The 14,079-nt window shown below is 38.7% G+C and overlaps 1 protein-coding gene across 4 annotated transcripts in view; it reads left to right on the plus strand.

Moving 5' to 3' along the window:
* ripor3 (RIPOR family member 3) overlaps positions 1-14,079 on the plus strand; it is a 104,970-nt gene that overhangs the window by 16,645 nt on the left and 74,246 nt on the right. For 2 of the 4 annotated variants that reach the window (XR_013548761.1, XM_078419338.1), the window contains exon 1: positions 6,609-6,706. The exons of 1 other annotated variant lie outside the window; for it this stretch is intronic. Coding sequence is in view for 1 of the 3 variants with exons in the window: in XM_078419338.1 (XP_078275464.1) it covers positions 6,691-6,706 (16 nt within the window). In the remaining 2 variants the exon portion in view is untranslated. Of the gene's footprint in view, positions 1-6,598; positions 6,707-9,003; positions 9,082-14,079 lie in introns of those variants that run through there. One more of the 4 variants, XM_078419340.1, reaches the window with a different exon arrangement.

Raw genomic sequence — 14,079 nt, forward strand, 5'->3', positions numbered from 1 at the left:
TGTCAATTTCCCTCCCCAGATTCTGCCTGACCCGTTGATTTCCTCTAGCAGTTACATTTTTGATCTTGTTATCCTACTCAGGTCAACATAAAAGATCCAATGATGTTTTTTGAAAAGCAGGAGCATATATGCAGTGACCATGTCGATATTTAACCCACAACTAAGAAAACAAAAGTGGATTAACTGGTCTTATTTGCTGGATTTAGATGCATGTCTGCTTGGATGTTGAATTTGTTTGCACAGCTATTAAGAACTTTTGGTCATCCAAAGAACTACGTAGTACGGTACTATTTAAATGCAATTTATTACTTATTCTATCTTAAATTCCAGGAAAATCCACATCAATCTAATCTCCTTTGGGGTGGAAATCGTTTAAATCTGAAAACCTGTGAATAGAAAGGCATCTTTGTTACACTGAATGTTACTGTGGTATTCATAAATATAAAGTGGATGACTGGTGACTAATCAGTTCTTTCCTTATCTCAAATAATCTCGCTCATGGAAAATTGTAGGTCATTGTCCAGGCAGTCATTAAAGGTTAAACTTCACATTCAAAGCATAACCATAACCTCTCCTATTACATTTGTGTTACTGACCCTTAAACTATTAACAAAGTAATATTTACAATATGTGATGTATCATACTGAGGAACATTGGTAATTAATTCTGCAGCTCGGAAATTATATATATTATAACATTTAACATATCTGTTGGACATTCCTCTGAATATGCTTTGGACATTCCTCTGAATATAGTCGAAAAAATGACTAACAATGTTAATAAAAAGTAAAAAGCACATACTCATTAGATGCACAGAGTCTCTTGCCCAGAGTAGGTAAATCGGGGACCAAACATGGGTTTAAGGTGAAGGGGTGTATGGAACAACCTGCCAGAGGAAGTAGTTGAGGCAGGGACTATCCCAACATTTAAGAAACAGTTAGACAGGTACGTGGATAGGACACGTTTGGAGGGGTGTGGACCAAATGCGGACAGGTGGGAGCTGGGACACGTTGTCCAATGTGGGCAGGTTGGGCCAAAAGGTCTGTTTCCACACTATATCACTCTATGACACATTAAACATTGGTGTTCTTGTGTTGTGAGAGGTATTATTTAATCTTACATCTTAACTCTTGAGATCCAGAAGGCACTTGTGTGAGGATAATTCTTACATGGATTTTTGTACTCAGTGAATGGATATTAGAAATTACAAACAACAAATGCTGATTGCATACTCACCATAGGGCACCCAGTATCTTACACACGGCTGGTGCAGTTAAAATTTGTGAGTAATGTTTTCCCAAGATCTTGGATTAGGGTTATTACCACTGAATGTCAAGGATAAATGGTTAAACTCTACTTTGTGGGAGAAAGTTATTGTCTATTATCATGAATTGGTTTATGTTCAGTGGAGTTGTGAATGGAATTGAACATCATTTAACCATCTGTGACTTATGCTCTGAGGAGTCATCGTTGATGCATTGATGAAGCAAAAGAAGGTAGTTTAGCTAAAGAGACTGCCCTGAAGAATTTCTACAACAATGTTGTGAGGTTGGATGGTTGACTAAGAAGAACTCCTGTTAGACCATTGTACAAAGTATGTCTGCTGCTCATGGACGATTTTCTTCTGGATGCACATGAATTGCAGTTTTATCAGAGTTCCAAAATAATACAATTGGTCAGATGCCGCTCTGCTATTAAAGACAGGCGCTTTCAATTTGCTTCCGGCTCTTTGGTCTGTTATAAAGCCTAGAGTCAAGCGATCCTTGTGAAATCCAAATTGAGCATTGGCAAACAAATAATTATCACTTGGAAAAATACTTTTTCCATAATTTTATATAATGAGCTGAATTGGATTCTATTTTTTAGGGACGAAACACAAAGACAATTTTCCACATCGCTGGGTGGATGCTAGTGTTTTAACTGTATTAGAATCCCTTGGCTGGGAGTCACGGTTTTGAGTGAACTGCAGCTGGGATGTTGTCTGATTTCTGAGCCTTTGCTGTATCCAGTGTCATCAGATGTTTTTTGATTTCATACGGACTGAATCAAATTGGCTGAGAACTGGCTCATATGATGTTGGCAATCTTAGCAGAAAACTGAGATGGATCATCTAATTGGGTCATCGGACTGAAGATTTAAATTCCTTCACCTATTAGCCTGTTATGTCTCCACCATGATTTATGACCAGATGTGGCAGAACAGCATAACTTTTGATCTGATTTATTGGTTGTAGAATATTAGATATTATTGCCTAGAAATTGGATTGCATAGCGCCATGTTTTGTGCACTAAGTAATCAAATTTAATCGAAAGATCAAATGCATATCAAAATTGGTAACTTCACATGAATTGCATTATCTGGCACTTTTGTTTTGGGCCCTCTGTGCTTCTGATGTGCTAATGGATGAAGGAACACTGATGTGCTTAATGGCATCCATTGACATATGGTACCAAGTTACCATTTTTGTAACTTGAGCAGAATCTGATCTGCTGAAGAGATCAGATGCTGATCTACCATAGAACCAATGTTGGGTGGTTTGTTTTGAGATGGGTGCATATCTGGCTCTCTTTAGTTCCCTCCTCAATCTGGAGTGACTCCCACATAACCCCAATTGTGTCAGCCTCTGCCAAGCACCTCATATGAGACACAATATTCACCCAGACATTTACAGCAATCCATCCCACCCTGCCCCCCCCACCCTGGCCATAACCCCGCCATCTCCCTGTCCACTAACCAACAAACTCACACCGTGACAAATAACCTGACTGTCTAATTAATGATCATAATTTCCTTAGGACAGAGTTGTCCAGGCTTGGTGCCAGGCTGTAACTCTGCTCTCAGATCTATATCAACTATCGAGTTGGAATAATTCGCTCTGAATACATTGGTCCTGGGCGAGCATGCTTCCCTGTACATTCATGGAGGATTGCATCTGTGGACATTAGTTCTTCTTTTTGTGGATTACCATACATATATTTCCTCCCTCCAATGCTCTTCACCTCTCACAGCAGGACCACTGCAGAAACACCCATGGCAAATAAATGGAGAAATAGCAATGCATCTCACTCAGTCATCAACTGCCTGTGAAGACTATAGAAGACTGTGTTAAGTAGATGAATACCTCTATAAATAGTGCAACTGCAGTGAACCCAGTGCATTGAAAGCCTGGTTTCTGTGAGTGGCAATGATTTTTTTTTTAAATCAGAAAAACTTGAGCCTTTTCAGCTGTTAATCCTCCAATTGAATGTAGTTTAATAGATGATGCTGCTGAGTGTGCAGCCAAGACATCTAGCAATTGATATGGTGTAGGAAAGAACTGCAGATGCTGGTTTAAATCGAAGGTAGACACAAAATGCTGGAGTCTGAAGAAGGGTCTCGACCCGAAATGTTACCATTCCTTCTCTCCAGAGATGCTGCATGTCTCGCTGGGTTACTCCAGCATTTTGTATCTACCTAGCAATTGATACTGCTGTGCTTAATACCTGGTCACATTTTGCAAACTTCCTGATTCTGTGTCTTTGAGGTTTACTCACAAAAACTTTCATATCTATGAGTTTAGCATTTAAAGCTCAGTAATATGTCACCTGTTTTCTAAGCAAAGATTTTTAGAAAATTAGAACTTTACAGTCATTTAAAGCGAAATGTAGATGATACTTCCTGAAAGTTTGACATTTATTATAAATTTGGCACTTAAAGCAGAGAGCAAGCTCATCAGGGAACACAATATAAAATCAACAAGTCCCAGTTTTAGAAACATGGAAAATAGGTGCAGGAGGAGGCCATTTGGCCCTTCGACCCAGCACCATCATTCATTGTGATCATGGCTGACCATCCACAATCAGTAACCCGTGCGTGCCTTCTCCCTCTATCCCATCATTCCGCTCGCCCCTAGAGCTCTATTTAACTCTCTTTTAAATTCATCCAGTGAATTGGCTTCTACTGCCTTCTGTGGCAGAGAATTCTACAAATTCACAACACTCCGGCTGAAATTTGTTTTTTTCATCTCAGTTTTAAATGGCCTCCCCTTTATTCTGAGACTGTGGCCCCTGGTTCTGGACTCCCCCAACATTGGGAACTTTTCCCTGCATTGGGAACATTTTTTACATTATAAATCCAATGAAAATAATATGTTTTAAATATTGACTTAATTGCCTTTAATTTGTTTGTTGAAATTTGTTTTACTTTTGCTTAGCTTGCTGGGGTATCAAATTTCTGATGAGCAAGCAGGGATGCAGTTCCTGATCTCCAATCATGTGTTGCGATATTATCCTATGGATTATCTTGCCTGGGAAAGAAATGGCATGAATAATTACTACAGGCAACTTCTAATATTCTTAGAATAAAGGCCATATCAATGGTGCAGCTAAAAGTAGTTTAGTATTATTAGTGCAGAAGACCTCTTTGTGTCCTCCTTCTCATAATTTCCTTGCTGAAGGTAATACTTCAAGAGAGAAAATAAAGGGAATTGTTGTTTCTTTGTTAAAAAAAAGAAGCATTCTCAGCTAAATTAGGAAAACCTCAGATAAAATCTGCCCTAAGGGAAAGGGGAGTAGAGGGAATGACTGGGGCATAAATGGTCCTTGATTAAGATGGCTGCTTTGCCAAGGTAGTGCAACATGTAGATGGAGTTGATGAACTGGACTGCAATCACAACTTTCTGTTATTCCTGGTGCTCTTGGGCAGAGGTATTGCCAAACCAAAAACTGTGATGCATTCCGGGTGCTTCTGCAGTGCATCTGTAAATGTTGGTAAGAGTTGTTAGAGACATGCTGAACTCATTAGTCTTCTGTGGATGTAGAGATATTGATGTGGTTTCTTGGCCATAGCTTCAATGTGGTGGTCTAAGACAGATTGTTGCTGATATTTATGTCTAGGAACTTGAAGCTCTCTACCATTTCAACTTCAGTACCATTGGTGCAGACTGGCGCACTGGAGAGATTAATGGACCTATATGAGGCGAGGAATGGACCTATATTCACTGGAATTTGGAAGATTGAGAGATTATGTCAGTGAGACAGAACAGTTTTGGAGTGCATAGTGTATGTTTATAGATTTGCTTCCTGTATCTGAAGAGGTTACAACTCGGCATTACAATCTTGAAATCGGGTGCCTACTATGTATAGCAAATAAGTTTTTCTTCATTTAGAGAGTGGTGAATCTTTGGAATTTTCTTTCATGGATAATCATGAATCCTTAATCGACATGTATATTCAAGATTGCAATCAACAGATTTTTACTAAAGGTATCAAAGGACATGGGAAAAAGGCTGAAAAAGTTCATGATTATATTAAATGGCAGATTGAAAAAAGGTTATTAAAGCTTCCCCCATTTTATTGTTTTGTTCTTATGATGACTTTGTAATGTTTACTTTACTTAACTAAACTGTTCACATAGATACAAATTTAAAACCACTTCCTATCAATTAAAACTGCAGTTTAGAATATAACTAATGTATCCTATGAAATGTTCAGCCAATACTTTGGATGTCTAACAATAGTTAACTCAAAAGTGAAAAAGTTATCTAATTGTCAGGAACTGTGACCCCATTGCATATTTGTTAAGATTTTGTATTTATGAAACAGTTTCTACAAGCTATCTTACACAAGAATGCAATGTTCTGAACAAACATCATCAATGGCATTCTGCCAGTTGGATTAGTTTACTATGGGGAATTGAAAAGTTAACACTTTGTGTTAAACTTCATCGTAAGTAACTCTCACAGGGGATCTCAGAGTTCATAGGCAAAGAGTTTACAACAGTCCAGGAGAAAAGACGACAAAGACTAGTCAAGTCAGGAAATGCTGAAGTAATTAAATCAATGTGGCAAATTGGATCAAAATAATAGGCGATTTATAAATTCTAAAGAGACAACTAAATCTTCGGACGTCAACGACTCGAGCTTTTGTATTTCTTCTGGTAAGATGGAATGATTTGTGTTTGCTTATACATGGTAAATCTTGATCTTTGTAAATGTGTTTCAAAACTTGGAATGTTTGAAGAATTCTTGTTATGTATAACAATGTGACTCTAATTGATCAGAATCTGATGTTCCATTATAGTCAATCAGCAAAGAGACAAAATGGGTAAGATTTTTTTTAATAGGAACCAGTGGCATTATATTGTCCTACAGCTATGTTTAAATACTTAGAATGGGTCTGTTTAAATGAACAAAAAGCAATGAGTATTTGCAGCTTTCCTCTGCAGGCATAAGCCTTATTTCCAGAGGAAAAAAAACGTGATTTTGTAATTGTCGCAAGTCTTCAATCTGAGCCACATTATGTGATTGTTCAAACAATCTGTCATTGCTTATTCTATTTGACACGGAGTGCAGAACCTTTTGAACCAAATAAATTGATATAACAGGGAATTTATGTCAGAATGGTACCTATGGGTTTAAAGGAATCTCCTGGAATTTATTTGACCACAATAGAATTAACCATGTGTGTCAAACAAGCGTTATAAGAACAAACAGTAAATGGGAAGCCCGTCGGTTGGTATAGCTGTATAGCTATGTTGTTTTGCTTTCCGAACAGCAACTCCAGCCATAGCTTGTTGCTTGGAAACAAAAGGCAGATTCATAAGCATCACATTAGAAAGAGATGGTTTGGTGCAGATCATATTCAAAACCTCGCAGAAAAGGAATTAATCAAACATTGTTATTTATTGAGATTATGGTTATGGCTAATATAGATGAATTTGATTAAAGGTTGGTGAATTTTGAATATTGACAGACAAAGCATGAAGGGGAATGTAGAAAATAATTGAAATAAATGCAAAACATGCAATGAAGGACATTAAAGTACTGTAAAATGTTTAACTGAAAATAACTAAAGGTGTTGTATCTGAATATGTAGCATTCAATAAATGAATTAATGGCACAAATGGAAGTAAATGGTTATGATATCGTTGTCATTGTGGAAACTTGGCTACGGGTCAACCAAAGCTGGGAACTACATTTTCCAGGGTACATAACATTTAGGAAAGACAGGAGAATGGGCAAAGGGGTTGATGTATTTCCATTAATGATAGAGAAGGATAGTGCAATGGTGCAAAGTGAGCTTGATGAGATGGATTATGGTGTAGAATAAGAATCAATTTGGATTGAGTTACGAAATGGCGAAAGGCAGACAACATTGCTAGGAGTTATTTATAGGCCATGAAATAGTAGTTGCAATATTGGGAGAGTCATTGGTCAGGAAATTAGAGGTAAGTGACATGGATAGAGAACTGGTTGGCAGACAGGAAGCAAAGAGTAGGAATTAACGGGTCCTTTTCAGAATGGCAGACAGTGACTAGTGGGGTGCCGGAAGGCTCAGTGCTGGGACCCCAGTTATTTACAATATATATTAATGATTTAGACGAAGGAATATAATGTAACATCTCCAAGTTTGCGGATGACACAAAGCTGGGTGGCAGTATGAGCTGTGAGGAGAATGCTACGAGGCTGCAGGGTGATTTGGATGGGTTGGGTGAGTGGGCAGATGCATGGCAGATGCAGTATAATGTGAATAAGTGTGAGGTTATCCACTTTGGTGGCAAGAATAAGAAGGCAGATTATTATCTGAATGGTGTCAGATCAGGAAAAGGGGAGGTGCAGCGAGATCTAGGTGTCCTAGTACATCAGTCACTGAAAGTAAGCATGCAGGTATAGCAGACAGTGAAGAAAGCAAATGGTATGTTGGCCTTCATTGCGAGAGGATTTGAGTAGAGGAGCAAGGAGATCCTACTGCAGTTGTACAGGGCCCCGGTGAGACCGTATTTGGAGCATTGTGTGCAATTTTGGTCTCCTAATTTGAGGAAGGACACTATTGCTATTGAGGGAGTGCAGCGTAGGTTCACCAGGTTAATACCTGGGATAGCAAGACTGACATATGATGAAAGAATGGGTAGACTGGGCTTGTATTCGCTGGAATTTAGAAGGATGAGAGGGGATCATAGAAACATATAAAATTATTAAGGGATTGGACAGGCTAGATGCAGGAAAAATGTTCCCCATGTTGGGAGAGTCCAGAACCAGGGGTCACAGTTTAAGAATAAGAGGTAGGCCATTTAGGACTGAGATGAGGAAAATATTTTCACCCAGAGAATTGTGAATCTGTGGAATTCTTTGCCACAGAAAGTAGTGGAGGCCAATTCACTGGATGTATTCAAGAGAAAGTTAGATATAGCTCTTATGGCTAATTGAATCAAGGGATATGGGGAAAAAACGGGAATGGGATCCTGATTCTGGATGATCAGCCATGATCATATTAAATGGCAGTGCTGGCTCGAAGGGCCGAATGGCCTAATCCTGCACCTACGTTCTTTGTTTCTATGTTTCGAAGTGTAATAGTAATTGTGATAAACTGTATTCTGCATGTCAGTGGGACAAATCAAATGTACCATGATAATGTGGAAGATTCATTGATGGAATGTATATGAAATGCTGTGCAAGATCAATATGTCATGGAACTTACAAGAGAAAAGCCTAGTTTGCATCTTGTATTGTGCAATAAGAAAGGGGTTGATTGATAATCTTATTATCAACGAGTCTTTGGGGGTGAATGACGATAATATGATAGAATTTGACATTGAGATTGAAAGTGATGGTGTTCAGTGCAATAGTGGAGTCGAATATCCCCCCCAAAAATAAGAGGAGAAATTGACTGTTATTGATTGGGTTAATGCATTGAAAGGCACAATGAGAGAGAGGCAATGGTTAACATTTAAAGAAACAATGTGCAAGGTGCCAACAATTTTTTTTGGGCTGAAATAACCATCAGGAAAAATGATTTGTCCATGTTCATCCTGAGATATTAAAATTCATTTTAAATCAAAAGAAGAAGCTTGTAAAGTTGCCAGAAATAGCAGGAGATGGAAATGTGTTAGAATTCAGCAGCGGAAGATTAAGAACTTAATAAAGAAAGGCAAGCTAGAATATGAGTGTAGACAGGCTAGTGGCATAAAAATAGACTTTAAGAAATCTTAAGAGGAATGAAACAGTTACTCTGCTTGGCTTCACAGAGAAAGACACACACAAGTCTACTGGCTCTATCAGAGATTCAAGAATCAAGTAAGAATGAGGAACTGAAGAATCTAAGTGTAAGCCAAAATAATATTGGAGAATTTGTTTGATTTAATACTGTTAAATCCCAAAGTTTTGAGGATGGCTGAAGAGATCAAGTGCTGTGGTTATCAACGTCCAAGGTTCTGTAGATTCTGGAATGTTTCCAGTGTATCCAAGGGAGCAAATATGACCCCACTCTTTAAGAAAGAAAAGAAAAACACATAATAACTAACCTGCTGGCCTAAGGTTAATGATAGGGAATATGAAAAATACAATAAACGATCTAATAACCCATGAAAAGAATAATAGGATTGAGGAGAGTCAGCATGGATTGTTGAAAGGAAAATCATGTCTGATGGATCTGTTGGAGTTCTTTGAGAATGTGATGAATAACCTTGGTTGTTGATAAACGTTATCTCTTAAGCCATCCTCAAAATTCTGGGTTATAATATCAGCAGTTCCTTGGGATTTAACTATTAAATAGTTGAATAGATAAGGGGGGATCTGTGGATGTGGTTTATTTGAATTTCCAGAGGGCTTCTGATAAGGTCTTACAGAGTACTTACAAGGTTTTAGCACATAGAATTGGAAGTTTAGCATTGACAGGGACTGAGAATTAGTTATTGGGTGGAAATTAAAGAGTGGTCCTCCTCAGGGTGCAGACTGTGACTATTGGGATAACTTTTGGGGTCCTTTCCCTTACCTTTCTAGGGCAATATAAATGACTTGAATGAGGGAAACAAATGTCTTGCATCGTGTATGCTATTGACACCAAACTATATGAGATTGTGAGTATGAAGAAGGATGAAAAAATACTTCAAGGAGATGGGACAAATTGAGTGAGGAAGCATGAGGTTTTGGAAACGTAGGATACAGAATATAAAGTGGAAAACTGTGAAATCTTCCAATTTGGTGCACATAACATAATATTTATTAAAGTAGTGAGAGCATATTAGTGTTGCTGTTCAAAGATATTTGGATGTGCATCTAGTAAGTTGCTGAAGGCTAACATTTGAGTGTAGCAACTTATTAAGAGGGTGATTGGTTTGTTAGCCTTTATGACAAGAGTTTCTGGTTACAGATGTAAAGAAGTCTTATGGCAAATGGTGAGACCACAGATGAATTATTGTGTACAGTTTTGGTCTCCTTATTTAAGAGAAGATGCACCTGTAATAGAGTAAGTGCAGCAATAATTTGCTAGACTAGTTCTATGGAAAGCAGATTTGTCGTGTGAGAAGAAATTGAGTAGACTGGGATTGTATTCAGCTTGGAAGAATGAAATTAGATCTCATTAAAACTTGCAAAATTTGTGAAAGACGTAACAAGTCAGATGCAGGGTGGATATTTCCCCTGACAAAGGAGTCTTAGACCAGGGACACAGTTTGAGAATAGAGGGGTAGGCAGTTTCAGACTCAACTGAAGATTAACCTCTTCACTCAGAAGGTTGTGAACTTCACTAAGAAAGTTGTGGAATTCTCCTACCTGGACAGCTACATTGAACAGCCATTGTACTCATTCAAAACAAATATCAACAGATTTCTAGGCATAAAGGAAATCAAGTGATATAGGAATAGTGCTGTAAAATGGGACTGAGATAAAAGACCAGTCGTGATCTTAATGAATGGCACAATTGGCTTCACAGACCAGGCCTTTTCCTGCTCCTGTTCCTTAATTAACTTACCTTCTAGACAAAGATAATGCTGAACTGCAATCAGCACCTCAACATTTGCTCATTTGCCTCCTCTTTCACACCTAATCCTCAGACTAAAGACGTACAGGTATGTAGGTTAATTGGCTGGGTAAATGTAAAAATTGTCCCTAGTGGGTGTAGGATAGTGTTAATGTACGGGGATCACTGGGCGGCACGGACTTGGAGGGCCGAAAAGGCCTGTTTCCGGCTGTAGATATATGATATGATATGATTATTCCATTTTGCCTTTGAACAAGTGTAATGATATTGATGTTTCTCTGTTACAGTCGGTCGGGAGTTTTGTGATGTTCAAAGGGGAGGAGGCAACATTACACGTTTTAGTCACAAAATGCTGGAGTAACTCAGCAGGTCAGGCAGCATCTCGGGAGAGAAGGAATGGGTGACGTTTCGGGTCGAGACCCTTCGTCAGACACGTTTTATTTCTTTTATTACACGTTTTAGGTTCTACACTATATGGATGTCCTAAGATTCAATAAATTTAAAGATTAAGGGGACAATGCGAATGCGTACAAGTTCAAACCAGCAAAATGGCAAATTTAGGACAGGAAGCTCTTTTTTACATAGTGTAATTAATATACGGAATGGTCTTTTGAAGAAGACAGCTGAGATGAAATTACAGAACCATTTAAAAAGCAATTGCATTTTGCATTCAAGGTTTGGTGGAGAAGTGATGTTGAAGTGAAGTGTTCAGGAACTGGATGGATAATGTAGTTACCATGTCACTCTGTAATTCTGCCTTTACTGCATTAGGCTGCAGAGATACTAATTTCAGGGGAAGATCCTTCCCTTGGTCTCAATTAACCATTATTGATAAAACAGGCATTATTTTTTGTGCTCTCAGATTTAATAGGTAAAACAGAGTTCCGTTCAGTCAGACGCGGGCGTCAGTATTGTACTAGGGACCTGCCCTTTTGAAAGAACCCTCTCTTGGAAGAGGTGTTAAACTGAGGTTTATTCTCCTTACTTGATTAACATAAACATTCCACAACATTGTTTCAAAGAAGACTAGTCACACTACACTGGAAACTGTTTATTCCTCAAACAATATTTCCAAAGTAAATCATTTGAAAATGATCATTGTGTTGTCCATGTGAACTTCCTGGTGCGAATTGGCTTCTATTTTTTGTTGCGTTACATCAGTGACTATCCAATGGAGGTCAACAGCTGTAAAGCACCAGGATATTCTTTAAAAATATATAAGAGACTAAATAGAGTCATAGAGTGATTCAGCGTGGAAACAGGCCCTTCGGCCCAACTTGCCCAGGCTGACCAACATGACCCAGTTATATTAGTCTGCCAGCGTTTGGTCCATATCCCACCAAACCTGTCCTATCCATGTACCTGCCTAACTGTTTCTTAAACGTTGGGATAGTCCCAGCCTCAACTACCTCCACTGGCAGCCTGTTCCATACACCCACCACCCTTTGTCTAAAAAGGTTACCCCTCAGATTCCTACTAAATCTCTTCCCTTCATCTTAAACCTATGTCCTCTCATCCTCAATTCACCTACTCTGGGCGAGAGACAGATTTAAATGTTATTATCTTTGTCCCTTTTTAGATTTCCTTGACATGATTTTAGGGGGAAAATACTTCCTTCAAACTCAACAAACAACATTTAATTACAACAATTGGGTTAAACCCATTATAGTGCGCAGATTAGTGGTAGAATCTGGGGTTGTTGATGGGAATGTGGGGAGAATGATATGTGATTGATGTGTATTTGAAGGTCAGCGTGAACTTGTTGAGCTAAAAACCTTGTTTCAGTGCACTTGAGCTCTGTGGTTCTATGGTTGTATAACTGCTGGTGGATGAGTGAAGTAACTGTGGTACATTGAGCACAAATAACTAAAGTGCAATTTTTGCAGAATTACAAACAAGTCGTCAGCGATTTGTACCTGGCATTGACTGACACAACTCTTCACCCATGGCTTTCACAACATTTTCTGGAAAGCTCCCTCGTACAGATACATTCAATGTAGATGATTCTCAACTCTCTTATTTTGCACTTCCTTCACCATGGTCTCCAGTGCAGTGTCAGATAACTGGAGTCCTCCATTTATCAGGTTATATTATTCTATGGTTTCCATTTGTTGAAGCTCTGCAATGTTCTTCACCTAGCCTTTAAGAAGAACTAGCTAACTTTAGGTAGTGCTTGCTCGCCTTAAGTGAACTTAGCACATTTGATATTGGGCCATGTGCTGAGGCATGAAGCCAATAAGTCTGCACTAGTGCTAGCACCAGTGGCTTCAGGTGTCTGCAGGAGTTGGTCCAAGACTTGGAAGCATAGAGGAAGACAGAGATGATGGTGCCTAGAGGACCATGAGTTTTGTGCCAGGTCTGAGGTCATGGTCAACAAACACACTTTTTCTTAATTAATCAAAGGCTGAGCTAGTGTTTTGAAGGCAGTTTATTGACGTTTGCCTTCCCCCTGTGATGGCCCCTGAGATATGGGAAGTAGTCCAGACTTTCCAAGGTCTCATTATAATCTGCTTTTTGACAGAAGGCAGTGTGGTGTGTGTCAGCAGAGGACCTTAGTCTTGCAGATGTTGATTGTCAGGCTTATTCTCTCATATGTTTCGATTAAGATGTTGACAAGTTGACTCAGCTTCTGAGAATGGCAAACCTCACCCACACATCAGATCACAGAGGTTTGGTTGACCTTGATTCTGAAGTGTAGTCTCTGTAGGGAAAGATTTCCCATCAGTTCTAAAATTAGCTGCACTCTCCTGGGAGGTTTGTTAGTCAGATCCCAGTAAACTAGAATATGTCATCTTCAACTCCAAGGAACTGCCTAAGAAGAAGTAACATGATAGGTGTGAATCATTTAACATTTAATGGACAATTATTGAATTTTTAAAACTTTTCATTAACTTTGAAGTTCACTGTAGAATGTCTCCTACTGAATTGAACAGTGTGCTAAATCTTCATAAATTTTAGCAAGTGAGAAGAAAATGACTCTGCTGAAATGTCCGAAACAGTAAATCCAGAGCCACGTTCAAATGGGAAGGTCTAAGTAGTACGCGGAGCACTTTTGTGGAAAATCGCTCATGGTCTTTTGCTCCATGGTCATATCTCTTGGAAACAGTGAGAGGCTGCAATGCATTTGAATATTAGTGATGAAAATTCAAATTAATAATGCTTTCTTTATTCATACCTGCATGACTTTCCTGTAAAGGCTAAGTCAAGAAAATCACTCTCCTGGAACTCAGATATTAATCCATTTGAGGGATCTGCATCTTTTTGGATCAAAAGTGGAGTGCAGCTGAGTCAAATTGCATTGGGAAGGATGTATTGTGGGAGGTTTAGGAATGTTTGATAAGAG

This window comes from Rhinoraja longicauda, chromosome 22, assembly GCF_053455715.1.
Source record: "Rhinoraja longicauda isolate Sanriku21f chromosome 22, sRhiLon1.1, whole genome shotgun sequence".
NCBI lineage: Eukaryota > Metazoa > Chordata > Chondrichthyes > Rajiformes > Arhynchobatidae > Rhinoraja > Rhinoraja longicauda.